Here is a 14,225-nt window from a genome sequence, read left to right as displayed (position 1 = left end):
TAGAACTGCTCATTCGGAAAATCATCGGCTGCAGGATTAGTGAAGCTGAAGCAAACGCTGAGATTACAGCTGTAACTGTATCCTGATGCATAGAAAGTGGTTGATTAATAAAATAAACATTTAAATACATAAGCTGTTCAAATTGTTATACTCCGGCCCAGTTTGAGGGTTTTCCTGCTTTCTTCTTGTCATAGAGTCAATTTTATAATCTTTTCTCTTTCTCAGCTGGATGGTTCTCTATGACTCGACCTATAGGCAGTTTCCCTTTTCTGGGTTTGCAAGCACCTGTTTTATATTACGTCATCAATCTTGGCTTCATGGTTACAAAAAGCTGGGACCCACTTTGTTATGTTAACCCAGGGTTTTCCCTGCATGTTTGCATGAAAGGGCTGGTGTGACAACATCTGACCAATCTAAAAGAGCATCTCACAGTTCATAACACTTTTCTTTCACAGAAAAGGATTCCTCTGCGTGTCACCTGTAAAGAAAATAAAAGAAATATACCAGTAAAACACCACAGGATTGTAAAAAGGACAAGAGGTGAATCGTTCATCTGGTGATTTAGCACACAGAGCAGCAAAATAAACACTTTAATACCAGGTAATTATCTTGTCACTGAGCTGCTGTTTACTTTTAAGGTGATGGAAAGCTAAACTGTCCCACAGGCTGATAAAGGAAATGTGGAAATCACTTTAATATGTCACAGATCAAAGTGAAATAATGTGACTGACTGAACTGATGCTCTGTGTCCTGTGTTGTAGCTGCTTTTTCACCACAGAAAAAAGACAAGACAGCAACTCAGTCCAATGAAAGCTGAACTCGACTTATCGACATAAGACCTCAAGAAGTAAAAATGACGAGACCATGTTCAGTCGTTTGTTCGATATGATTTATTTGATTTATTTTGAGCACATTTTGTCCACACTCCATAACAGTGGGTGGCAGTAATGCACCGTTCTGCTGTTTGCAGCCGCTAATAAACGTCAACAAGACGAGAGCGAGCGGTGGCTGCAGCTAGCTGTCAGGACCGAAATCGCGCGTGTCCGAGAGGAATCATGTTTGAAAACTTCAGAGAAAAGCTTCACATCGTCCAGCAGGATTTCACAACGGGGTTGGTCCGCTGTTTTCTGCACTAGTGAACTTTGGGTAACGTTAGCTGAGTTCGTGCATTAGGTCTTGCCAGCGTGTAGCATAGCAGGTAACGATAGCTAATGAAAAAACAACTGCAGTGTGTGCTACAGAGAGCAGCGGTTACTGAACCAACCAACCAACCAGTTCTTATTCTGCTTTTGTGCTGGCTGAATGCGTCAGCATACCCAGTACTAATTTCCATTTGTTAGCGTGCCAACTGGTGCGATCCCAGCTGTTTACGTTACTGCTGTCAGCTGATAGTCATGTGATGACCCCCTCCCACAAACAAACTTTTGGAGTGCAGCTGTTTTGTGTGTTTGAGGGAGAGTGTGTGTAATCGGGCTCTATTCTAAGAAGCAGGTTCAGCTAATAACGCGTTTGTTATCTCATCAAATAGAGTTAGCGTTAACTCTGAGTCAGTTACCAAGGTAACAGACGGTAGTTACCTTAGTTTGTTACTTTGTGTTCTTGACTTAAATGCGTTTTTGTAACAATGTGGTCATGGAGATGCTGTCAATATTTGAATGAATATGAGTCTCACACTAAACTGAAAATAATGCAGCCTGCAGACAGCGTGTGTTCTGACTACAGTTCATGTTAACTTTAATGGATGAATATTAAACTTTTTGAAATGTTCAGAAAGTTAGAGACCGAGCCTCGACATATTTTGCACTAAAAATCACCTGAATCAGTCTCAGTGGGTTGACCCAAAAATCTGATCCGCTCTAAGAGGATCTCGGCTAAGCTGACTTTTTCCTTTTCTTGTCTCCCCACAGCTTCAAGACACTTGGAGACAAATCAAGAAATACCAAAATGAAGAGGAGACCCAGGTGAGAGCTGGGTCTAAAAAAAAGTTTAAATAAATAAATAAATAAATAAATATATATATATATATATATATATATATATATATATATATATATATATATATATATATATATGCCGCAAATTTAAGCGGCATGATTCATCATTTAGTGAGTTCATTGTTCGACGTTTTCCATTAAACAGTTCTCAAACTGAAATTAATATCTGAGTGTTTCTTAGTTTTAGTCTAGTGGGTTAGTCTATGTTTTTTTCCTCATTTAGTCAATTAAGAAATTAGTCACCAGGAACATCCATAGTTTGAATCTCGGGGTGACCTAAAGGTCAGAGGTCAAGATTTCTGAAAATCTTGTGAATGTGATACTGAGAATTGATAGCATACATGCATTTACTAAAAATCTTGGAGGAGATCAAATCTCAGTGACCTCGACCTCCAGGTAAAGGCCAGAAAACAACTTCCCTGAAATGTTGAAGTTGATACCACAGGTGTGTCTGCTGGGAGGCTGAGAGGTAGTCGTGGCAGGTGCCAGTGTTTTTATATCACTGAATTCTTCAAAAAAACAAAACAAATAAACTGTTCAAAACTACTGACCCTGTGTGAGAAAGTATTTGCTGCCTCCTGTTAAATCATTAAGTAACGGTGACCAGCCACGTTCTTGTGGAAGGCTGAGTTTCACCAGCCAACCAGCAGGTTTGATTCAGAACCTGTTTTGCTGTCGGGTAACAGTACTAACCACTTCATCACTGTGCTGCTTATCCTATGCCTGAAAAAGGCTTAAGATTCCTCAGGAAACTCAACTTAGTGTCTGGATATAATGCAATAAATGCAGTGTTGTTTCATTGGAGTATAAGGATTAGCAGAAATGGCTAGCCATAACAAGCTGACCATGTAAGTAAGCAGCTTCATTTGTGACAGACAAACATTGTGTGATCCGTCTGTCTGTTGTCCAGGTTTGAAGAGCATGTTCCTCATTTCAGTGCTGGCCTGGAAGTCCTGAACAGGTGTCCTCACACACACACACACACACACACACACACACACACACACACACACACACACACACACACATTGAGTGTATTAGGAAGTTTGATATAAAAGTTGTGTTTATGCTGTTAAAATGATTATTTGTAGGTATGAGGAGAGTTGGTTTCTGCTGCATAAAAGAACGAAGGACTGTGCTCAGGCTGCAGAGGTACGAGCTATTTCTCTGTTTTTGCCTTGTTAGAAATCTACTTTCACGTCTCGCGGCATCGTTCGTTTACCTAAATTTAAGAGGTAGAAGAACTAAAAAACCTCTTTTAAAATTATTATTGTGTAAGTAAAACAGTAGGACTGAATGAGGGTATGATACCTCTTTTCTTTTTTCCACTGTTTGTCTGGGGTTGCTTGAATATCAGTTGTATAGAGTTTGCGACTGTCACATTAATGCAAAGCTGGGTCGTTTTAATATTCATTAGTGACTGAAGAAAAGTTATAGTGTCCGTCTCCTGAATCCAAACTGGAGCCAAAACAGGAGAAATCTGCTCTCTCTTTCTAGTCCCTGTCAGGACTCTTGCTGCAGCATTTTGGATCAGCTGAAGGCTTTTCAGTGAGTTTTTAGGACTTCCTGATAATAATGAATTACAGTCGTCCAGCCTGGAAGTAATAAATGCATGAACTAGTTTTTCAGCGTCACTCTGAGACAGGATATTTCTAACTTTAGAGATGTTGCACAAATGGAAGAAAGCAGTCTTACATATTTGTTTAATATGTGCGTTGAAGGACATGTCCTGGTCAAAAATGACTCCAAGGTTCCTCACAGTGTTACTGGAGGCCAAGGTAATGCCATCCAGAGTAAGAATCTGCTTAGATACCATATTTCTAAGCTTTTCAGGGCCGAGTACAATAACCTCAGTTTGATCTGAATTAAGAAGCAGAAAGTTAGCGGCCATCCAGGTCTTTATGTCTTTAAGACATTCCTGCAGTTTAACTCATTGTGTGATCTGCAGATGATCTGTTAGGTACGTAAGACTGGAGCTCTGCTTCCTGGTCCCAACTCTGGATCGTCACTTTTTGGGGCGTTTAATAAATGTGGCCAGATTTCTAGAAATGAGAGCTGTGCCATCCAAAGTGGGATGAATGCTGTCTCTTAACAAGACCAGGTTTCCTACACAAAGTTGCTTCCTCCTCATCGTCACCCAGCCAGGAGTCTTAGCTAATTATAGGCCAATCTCCAACCTTCCTTTATATCAAACATCCTTGAAAGAGTAGTTGTCAAACAGCTAACAGATCATCTGCAGAGGTTTATTTGAAGAGTTTCAGTCAGGTTTCAGAGCTCATCACAGCACAGAAACAGCTTTAGTGAAGGTTACAAATGATCTTCTTATGGCCTCTGACAGTGGACTCATCTCTGTGCTTGTCCTGCTAGACCTCAGTGCAGCGTTCCATACTGTCGACCATAATATCCTATTAGAGCGATTAGAACATGCTGTAGGTATTACAGGTACTGTGCTGCAGTGGTTTGTATCATATCTATCTAATAGACTCCAGTTTGTGCATGTAAATGGAGAGTCCTCTTCACACACTGAGCGTAATGTAGGGTTCAGTGCTAGGACCAATTGGCCTATTATACATGCTTCCCTTAGGCAGTATCATTCAAAGGTGTTGCATTACAATTTAATTGGTGTGCAGATGACACTCAGCTCTATCTGTCCATGAAGCCAGATGATGCACATGAATTAGTTAAACTGCAGGAATGTCTTAGAGATGTAGAGACCTGCACTTTTGCTTCTAAATGCACATGTGATTGAGGTTACTAAAAATCTGAGAAACATGTCCAACCAAATACGGACACCAGATGGCTTTTCTTTGGTCTCTAGTCTGTTGACATTTCCAACTGTGAACTCTTAAAACCAGGCTTCTGTTCTTCTTATCATTTTCATCTTTCATTACATTCTCATTCATCATATTAATCAGACTTATAGTTTTAGCTCTTTATTGTTATTGTACAGTAACACTGGTGAAAGTCGAAACTAGTTCATGCATTTATTACTTCCAGGCTGGACGACTGTAATTCATTATTATCAGGAAGTCCTAAAAACTCACTGAAAAGCCTTCAGCTGATCCAAAATGCTGCAGCAAGAGTCCTGACAGGGACTAGAAAGAGAGAGCAGATTTCTCCTGTTCTGGCTTCCTGTTAAATCCAGAATCAGTTCGTAGGCTCTTTAAAAGTAGAACGGCATAAATAAATGTTTATGTTTGTATTTCTTTATAATTTTTTTTAAGCTCAGCACTTCACAGATACAGTGATTTCTAGCAATTCATAGATTACAACTAAGGAAGTGGCTGCAGGACAACACAGTGACTTCAACCTGAAAAATAAAAACAACGACTCTGAATCAGCTCTGCTTATATTCAGTTAGTTAACAGTTAGACAGCCTGTGGTTTTGTGCCGGTGGCGATCACAGACGACCTAACAGTTCCTACTGCCTCTGGTCTGCTCACGGTCACACCTCTGTTTGTTTCAGGCACTGGATGGTGACATAGTGATGCTCTCAGCACACTGGGAGAGAAAAATGACGTCACTAACACAACTGCATGAACAACTGCAAAGCTTGCCAGCCTTTATCAGCGATCTTGATGCCATCACTGCTAACATAGGTTCGTGTTCATTTCTGTGGTCAGATGACAGTCAGCGGGTCAGATGATGATATGATGTCAGCCGCCTCAGTGTTTAGAGCTTCTACTTTAAGGATTGAACACAAAACCTCAAGTTTCCATGTTGAGTAATGCTTTACACCGAGGTCTGACAGCTATGCTACGAAGCTTAGTCAAGTGTTGATACAAAATAATAAGATAAACCTTTATTAGTCCACGTGTGGGAAATTTGTTAGATTGTTAACCTGACTTAAGCAATGAGAGAAACTTAGTAATGGGATGATAACAATACGTTAAATGTAGTCTTATTAACAGAGATTGTATTAAAAAGCAACTTGTATGTGAGCACCTTAGTATATCAGTAATTCCAAGGACATGCAGTTTATGGCTTCACATTTTCCAGCAGCTCTTCCTGCACTGCTCATATTAAAGTGACCGAAACAATCTGGCCAACAAAGACAACAGAACTTGACTTTTTACACATGGGCAGTGTTTTTGACAAAATGGAACAAAGATGCAGGTTTTTGTGGTGTTTATGTGCGATTGTTTCCAGCTCATTTGGAAGGCGACTTTGAGGAAATGGAGAGCAGACTGGTTTACCTGGAGGTACTGTGTTTGCAGTGTGAGCAGCAGACAGCCAAACAGCAACATATCAACCAATCAGAAAACTACAAGAAAAAGAAAAGGTATGACAGTTTATTTTTCCTTCTTAATGAAAAACCTTTATATGTGAGATATTAAAATCAAACTGATTTAAAAAGTGATAAAATGATCTTTATGTAATTATAAACATCAAAAACAGACCATTTATATAGAAATAGGCAGGCATCAGTGAAATGTATTGTCTTAGATTTATGGCTGTCATTTTTGAGTGTCTTTGTGACTCCTGTCAGTTTGATTACACTAATTACATTCAAAGTGAAAAAGCAGAAGTGTCACCACATTATTTAAACGGTCAGAGAAACAGAATGACCTTAAATGTTTATGTGATTAATGAAAATCTTCCTTTCTGTAAATAGGAGGGAGTTGGAATTACTCGAAGGTGAGTTTCTGCGTGTTCATCCTCCAGTTTCTTACATGTTATTCTCAACAATGGTAAACCTGGTACAATACCAGCAGATGTTGTTTAAGCTGCGTTTCTTCCTGTTTTGTAGAGGAGTTGGGTTCTGAGCATGCTCAGAAAGTAGCAGAGCTGGAGCTGGTCATGCAGCAAAAACTGAGAGAGCGACAGAAAGTCTACGAAGAAGCCTTTAACCAAGATGTGGAAAAATACCTGTCCACTGGATACCTGCAGAACAGAGGTAAGACAAATGAAAGATTGTTAACACTACTTTGTCTAACTATATGAAAATGTATAAATAATGAAATGACAAATAGCCTTTAACACCCAAACAAAGACATCTGCTAAGAAAATGACTAATGGTGAATAACTTCAGGGTAGAGATGGACCGATCCGATATTACGTATCGGTATCGGTCCGATACTGACCTAAATTACTGGATCGGATATCGGAGAAAAATAAAAAATGTAATCCGATCCATTAAATATCACGAAAGCACCTCACAAAACTTGCAACACACCGTAACTCACCTCAGGTTAGCACGTCGGAGCAGTATGCATCACGTGATAGAGCAGCTGTGGCATGCGGGACCTGTCAGTGGTCTGGATAGCATGTGGAGCTTCGCTAGCAACCCGGCATTTCATCTCCGACAAAGTTATCCCCGAGAGAAGTAAAGCAAGTGTGTAAGTCCATCTCTGAATGTTTGTAAAGCATTCCTGCGTTAAGCTTAACAAGCGACTGCCTCTCGCTCTCCGGCTGCTACTTCAATCGTGAAACTGCTTAATGATCAGCTGATCGGCTTTTCTGTCGCGAGTCCATCTCTCTGGTTTGTTTTTGGTCCACTTTGCACCAGAAAGAGGAAACCAGCGGCTGAACAACAGCAGCACGTTTAAGCTTGATCAGCTGTTGTTAGAATGTATTTAATATTACTTTCTACTCGAGGATCTTTTTCTACGTAGCTGACGGCTGGTAACTGTGCAGGGGCGGATCTAGCAAAGTTTAGCCAGGGGGGCCGATAGGGCATTAACAGGGAAAAGGGGGCACAAAGACATACTTTTCTTTCTTATTCTCATTTAAAATGTCTAGCTTTTAATAAATAATTATCTGACACCCAAAGTTTTAATTTGATGCAAAATGAATAGAAGTCCATTACTGTATATAGTAACTATTAAGTCTAATATACCCTAGTAAGCTATACTACTTTTTCCTTTGGGAAGGTACCATCTGTGCAGTCTGCAATTTTGTTGAAGAAAGATGTTGAATCTATTTAATATTTCTTGAAAAATAATTGATTTCTGTGCATTTTTTTTTTCACACTGCATCAAATTAAGGTTGATTACGTTGATTAAGCATCATGAGGTGGAGCGTGAGGGGTGGTTCCCTATTTTTTATTTATTTATTTTTGTTGCTGGGAGTTGGAACCCTATTAGTTAGGTTGCTTAATATTTATGCTAAGTACTCTTTAAAATACCAGAATAGGGAGGATGGTGTAGGTTTAAGTTTATTAGATTGATCAGTATTGCTGAACTATGAAACATTTTTTTTTGCATACAGGTATAACAGAATAGCTTTAGTGTAATTGTTGTTTTAAACTTGAGTATGAACTTATACAAAATGCAGCAAGATATTTAAAAAACAGTTTTGTTGATTAAAAAACATTATATCGGATTCATATCGGTATCGGCAGATATCCAAATTTATGATATCGGTATCGGTATCGGACATAAAAAAGTGGTATCGTGCCATCTCTACTTCAGGGTAATAAAAAACAATCCATATCTTCCTCCAAATGGGCTTTTTTCATCGGCTCCGTCTCTTCATATATAAGATGGAGCGCAGCTTATCTTAATGACCTTGTAGTACCATATCACCCTATTAGAGCACTTCGCTCTCGCTCTGCAGGCCTACTTGTTGTTCCTAGAGTATTTAAAAGTAGAATGGGAGGCAGAGCCTTCAGTTTTCAGGCCCCTCTTCTGTGGAACCAGCTTCCAGTTTGGATCCAGGAGACAGACACTATCTCTACTTTCAAGATTAGGCTTCAAACTTTCCTTTTTGCTAAAGCATATAGTTAGGGCTGGACCAGGTGACCCTGAATCCTCCCTTAGTTATGCTGCAATAGACGTAGGCTGCTGGGGGATTCCCATGATGCACTGGGTGTTGCTTCTTCACTCACTGTGTATTTATACACCACTCTGCATTTAGTCATTATTGTTATTCTCTCTTCCACGGTGTCTTTGTCCTCTCTTCCTGCCATCAGCCCAAACAGTTCTGCTAGAGGTTGTTTTTACCTTGCAATACAAAGTGCCATGAGGCGAGTGCTGCTGTAATTTGCTGCAAAATAAATTGAATTGAACTGTATCAGCCAGGACTAGTTGGGGGTTAGGAGAGGAAGACCACTGTACCACCACAGTACCTTTAATACCTGCAGCTGCACTGAGGTCTAGCAGGACAAGCACAGAGATGAGTCCACTGTCAGAGGCCATAAGAAGATCATTTGTAACCTTCACTAAAGCTGTTTCTGTGCTGTGATGAGCTCTGAAACCTGACTGAAACTCTCCAAATAAGCCTCTGCAGATGATCTGTTCGCTGGTTTACAGAGATAAAAGGAAGGTTGGAGCTTATCCTAAGACAGCTGAGTCAAGTGATGGCTTTTCAAGCAATGGTTATTTACTGCTAATTTGAAGGCCTGGGGTATGTAGCCCATTAAAAGAGCCCACATACAGCCTCTTTTACATTTTTAGAAGTCATGTGAGTAGGGCTGCCACGATTAGTCGACTATCAAAATCGTCGACCACTAATTTAATAGTCGACGCGTCGTTTGAAGCTTTGTAAGATCCCAAAAGACGCAGGAATAAGTAGCAGGATTTAAGAGTGTAATAACGGACCGAGACAGAAGCACTGCATGTACAAGGATGCCAGCTGCCGTTAAACCCCGAAGAAGAAGCAGCTGTGTCCGGTGTCGTAGCTGTGTCCAAATTCAGGAACCGCATCCTACTGTGCCCACTTTTGTAGGCCGAAGACTCCGACAAATGCATAGCCCAGCTCAGTTTCCAACAATGGCGGCAGCTAGTTAGTTTTAACTTTACTCTTATTATTCTTTCTGGGTCACAAAATAAACGTTTAACATATTATCAGGTGAGAATGTAGCTGTGTAAACCTCAAATATCTGCTCAGTTTATCAAGACACCACATATTTTCAAAAGCGCTCCGACGTTTTCGGAGACATCTGTTACCCACTAGCTCGATAGCTAGCCGGGGGCTAGGCTAGCTAGAGCCGTGAGAACACCGGACTCCCCGCAAATCGTTTTCAAACCCACCGCCGTCTTTCGCTGCTCAGGTTAAACATGATATATGAGTCACTTAGATAACTTAAAAATGTTATTTGTAATATGTAATGTTATATTTTTTTTAGTATTTTATTTGTTCCTGAGTAAATCGGTTTGGCTGAGATTAAAGTTTTCACACAGCTGAATAAAGGTCAAGCAGACAGCTGATCATCAGAAGTGTGAGATGCTCAAGAATATACTCCAGTGTCCTGTTATATTTTAGATAGCAAGGAGTTTATTAAACTTCACCGAAACAATCTGCAAATTTCATTAAAATTGAATAAACTATCATCTTGTCTTTATTTTTAGTTAGCACCTTAAAAGCTTAAAGCTGTAAGCTAATGATAGTTATATAAGACCAGATGCTGCTGGTGCAAGAAGCTGAACGCTGTACGTCCAATGGATGATGATCTGACTAGTCGACTATCAAAACAATCGTTTGTGGCAGCCCTACATTTGAGTCTAATGAGAGATTAAATGCAAAGGCTGTCATTTTCAGCAACTGCATGGATGTTAAAATCACCCACTCTAATTATTTTACCTGAACTGAGTACTAAAAAAAAGTCTGAGACAACCGAGAATTAAAATAAGGGCGAGGTGAGGGGATCAGTCCCGTGTTTGCAGTGGTGATTGAGAGGTTGCAGGGGCATCCATATTGTGTTCTGGCAGACAACACTGTGATCTGTAGTGAGTCTGGAGAGGTGGATGCATGTTCTGGAGAAACGAGGAGTGAAAGTAGGTGTAAAGACAGAACGTGTGTGAAATATACACCCTGTTGATTGAAACGATGCACTGTTTGCCACATGTAGTATGTATCAGTAACTGTAGAGTTCGTATATTAAGTTTAGCAAATTGCATAATTGGAGTGTACGTTTACTTTTGCAGAGCCAGCAGGTGCTGATGTTTGCTCTCTGGATCAGGTGACACTAACTAACACAGACCAAGAGGCTTTGGATGACTTCCTCAACTCCAGTGGAGATGAAGTCACTACTGAATCATCATTGACATCAGGTAATCTCAACTCAAGACATGTTGTCATAGAGTACAAAGCAGAATTATTTATCCTGACAAAACAAAATCAGCTTGGTAAACTCATACAAACATGTCAAAACATCAGCATGTTTAATGTTCCAATACAATATTTCACACTTGTGGTCAGACGTGTACATGTAGGGATCGTGGACATGGCTGTCATGGTCATTTTGGACTTTTCATGATTTCTTTGAACTGTTCTTTTCCAATGGTCCATACAGGGGAAGTCAGTAAGTGCATAAGAACAAGCCAGGAAATTGATCCCAAACATCCATCTAAATGGTTTTATAATGAGTAAAAGAAGGTGAATATAAAGCATCTGGAATGACCTGAAGCATTTAGAAAATGCATAAAAGCTGTGTCTGTGATAGTAAACCAGCCAATTTAAATGAATGTTACCAACTCTGTCAAGAAGCGTGGTCAAATATCCTGCTTACATCATGCCAGAAGCTTGTTAATAGCAACATTGAGTAAAACTTGCTAAAGGACATTTAACCAAATATTGAAGGTGTATTAGTGCAGCTGTATGGATATGTACTAATGTCAGTACTAATATCCATCATTCTTTCAAGTAAGATGTATGCTGTACAATCATTCCACCCTAAAACAGAAAACAATCTAAGAGCTCTTTTTGAGGTTGACCCCTGCCCAGTGTTGCCAACTTAGCGACTTTGTTGCTATATTTAGCGGATTTTCAGACCCCCTTTGCGTCTTTTTTTCTAAAAAAGTGACTAGCGACAAATCTGGCGACTTTTGCTGGTGTTATTAGGAAGACTTATGACCACTTTTTGAGATGAGAGCACGTATCGCTCTTACTCTCCACAAGCACCGGGTGCTGCCGTGGCCACCTGACCCGTGCCAAAGCGCTCACAGGTGGCGGTCCCCACGCAGCAGTCACCTCCAGCTGCTGTCAGAGCAGGAGGTGCTGACCCCTACGCATCCAAACTGCAAATGAATCGCACATGACGAAGCCGCTGCACCCACCCTGACTGTAACGCAGTCAGTTCTTCTTTTACTTTTTGTGGATCACAAAGTTTAAAACTACTTAAAAACACACAACTCGTCTCTACAGAGGAGCTATAAATGATGGAAGCATTAAATATTACGGTCAGATGAGGACTGAAAATTAAGCTTGTCGGGTACTCTGTGAAATAAGGCTCGTCTTCTCTAATAGGTCCAGACCTTACACGTTGCTCTTCTGAATCTTCGAACCAAACCTCTCCCCCAAACGACCAGCTGTCCAACAAGGATGTATTCTGGCAGCCAGAAGAGGAACTGGCCAGTCAGGAGAGCGATGAGCCTCTGGTGCAGTCAGACGAAGAGGATATTCATCCAGATATGGCGCTGGTTGGTCTCCATGATGTTGGTACACTCAGAGGCTCTGACGACAGTGACAGTTCAGCAGACCTGTGCACTGGCACCTACGCCCTTGGAAAGGCCTGAATGTTGGACCTGTGGCTACTGCATTGATTTAGCAGGGCTTAGAGCTTTTTCTGGTCCTCAAAGATCTTCCAAATGTTAGCCTACAATGCTTTTTTTAAAGATATATTTTCTTTGTTTTTTCAAAATGTAAAGCTTTTGAAACAATGAATTGATTCTACTAACCATGTGTAGGCAGGTCAAAAATGTATTCGAACCAAAATCATTGTTGGTTTGTTTAAAAAAAAACAAACAAACCCAATTTGATGACCTGAGCCTTTAACATTAGGGCGCTGTATGCAAAGTGTTTCACAATCATAAGTATTTATCACCTGTTATAAAAATATCAATCTGTCATAGCAGTGTTTTGCATGTTTATGTGAAATTTATGATCTTTTGTCAGTTTTGAAACCCGGCAAGCTGATGATGATAAATTCTTCTGACTCAGACAAATGTCTAATGGATGGTTTTCATATTGTAATGTTTTTGTTTTTAATGAATTACATTTGAGGATGATGTGGTTGCACGTTAATTTCCTCTCTTGCACGTTATTGTTTAGAATATTTGATTCCAGCAATATGTGGATGACAACCAAAATGTTCTGAAAAAAGTGCACTAGCTTGGGCCAAGGGACAGACAGGGGACAGTCTACACTGGGGGAAAAACACCGGTGGAAAAGCCCCAGAGACGAGCAGACCAGAACACTCGATAGTACCAACTGCTGCTGTACGAGCTGTCTGTATTTCTGTGCACGTGTTCTTCTTTCAGTTTTTTCTATCAAAGGTTCCACTGTTGCATTTTAAGTCTGCTCGTGCGTTCCTGCACTGCTTATCTGTTATCTGTATTTTCTCAGCTGCAAATCAGGAAATCAGGGACAGGACGCCGTAATCTTGATCGATAAGCTTTGCTAGAAATATTCTTTCTGCAAAGAGAAACTCAGTGAGGCTCGAAGATTTGGAAGATTCAGAACAGGAGGTTATTTGCCTTTATTGGATTGACAGTAGAGTTAGACCAGGCACCTCTAGTAATGGGTCTATCCTTCAATACAAGAGTCACCTGCTCAACCCGGTGAATGAAAGCAGCGCTTTGATTAGACAGAGTCTGAAAATCCGTTTTAAGACGAGGATGAGATTGACCATTGGTCAGCTCCTAAACCATCGACAGCCAGCAAGGACAGAAATATGTATGTCTTGTGAATCTCAGTGACCTTTCCCAAGGAATGAGGCACGCTGCATGGCTGCCAGTATGCTGCAGCTCATTTAGCAGTTGCTTGTGTGCAGGTCATTAATTCTTATTTTGGACTTTCATCCCAGATGTTTCCTGGTCTAAATCCAATAGCAACAAAACTAAGAGCTATAGCGTATGTGGAGCCAAGATAGACAGCAAGACAACGTGCGCCACAAAGCTTTAGCTTGTCTTTATAGAGTGGCATGAACAGGCTGAATTGTACAAATTGACATGAATCTGATGCACTTCAGTGAATTAACCTTTGCAGTGATCAGAAACCTTGGATCATTTTTATTTCTTCAACATAAAAATGTTTTTCCACCCCTTTCATCGTTAGGACAAAATGATCTCAGAGCAGTGAAGGTAGAGCCAGCTGGTCTCCCATCAGTTTAATATCAGTCCATAGGTTCTTTCTTAATGTGCACGCGCAAACAACCAGGAAAAAGCTGCTGGCTTGTCATCTTCATTAGCTCAAGGTAACAGGACATGGATACACATCGGAAATGGAGACATTATGCAGCAGGATCCACGGAGACCAGAGCTATACGCAACGATAACTAACTGCAACCAC

General features: G+C 40.4%; 1 protein-coding gene across 1 annotated transcript; it reads left to right on the top strand.

The window, feature by feature from the left end:
* The first annotated feature begins 952 nt into the window (after positions 1-952).
* On the top strand, positions 953-12,943 carry LOC146563444 (dysbindin-A-like). The gene is made up of 10 exons (XM_085290539.1): positions 953-1,111; positions 1,908-1,961; positions 2,905-2,955; positions 3,086-3,146; positions 5,461-5,593; positions 6,144-6,276; positions 6,610-6,632; positions 6,745-6,891; positions 10,862-10,987; positions 12,183-12,943. The coding sequence occupies exons 1-10, from the start codon at positions 1,056-1,058 to the stop codon at positions 12,449-12,451; spliced, it is 1,053 nt and encodes a 350-aa protein (XP_085146665.1). The 5' UTR covers positions 953-1,055; the 3' UTR covers positions 12,452-12,943.
* Positions 12,944-14,225: the final 1,282 nt, after the last annotated feature.

This window comes from Mchenga conophoros, linkage group LG11 (genome assembly GCF_057382185.1).
Source record: "Mchenga conophoros isolate Kocher_MC1m ecotype Shallow Benthic linkage group LG11, M_conophoros_male_GT1.1, whole genome shotgun sequence".
Classification (NCBI taxonomy): domain Eukaryota; kingdom Metazoa; phylum Chordata; class Actinopteri; order Cichliformes; family Cichlidae; genus Mchenga; species Mchenga conophoros.
Note: the sequence above shows the minus strand (reverse complement) of the source record. Positions and strands in the feature narration are given on the sequence as shown.

Coding starts and splice junctions, on each gene's coding strand:
- LOC146563444 (XM_085290539.1), top strand. CDS start 1,056: ATGTTTGAAAACTTCAGAGAAAAGCTTCACATCGTCCAGCAGGATTTC. Junction 6,277..6,609: donor AACTACAAGAAAAAGAAAAG/GTATGACAGTTT, acceptor TTCTGTAAATAG/GAGGGAGTTGGAATTACTCG. Junction 10,988..12,182: donor TGAATCATCATTGACATCAG/GTAATCTCAACT, acceptor CTTCTCTAATAG/GTCCAGACCTTACACGTTGC.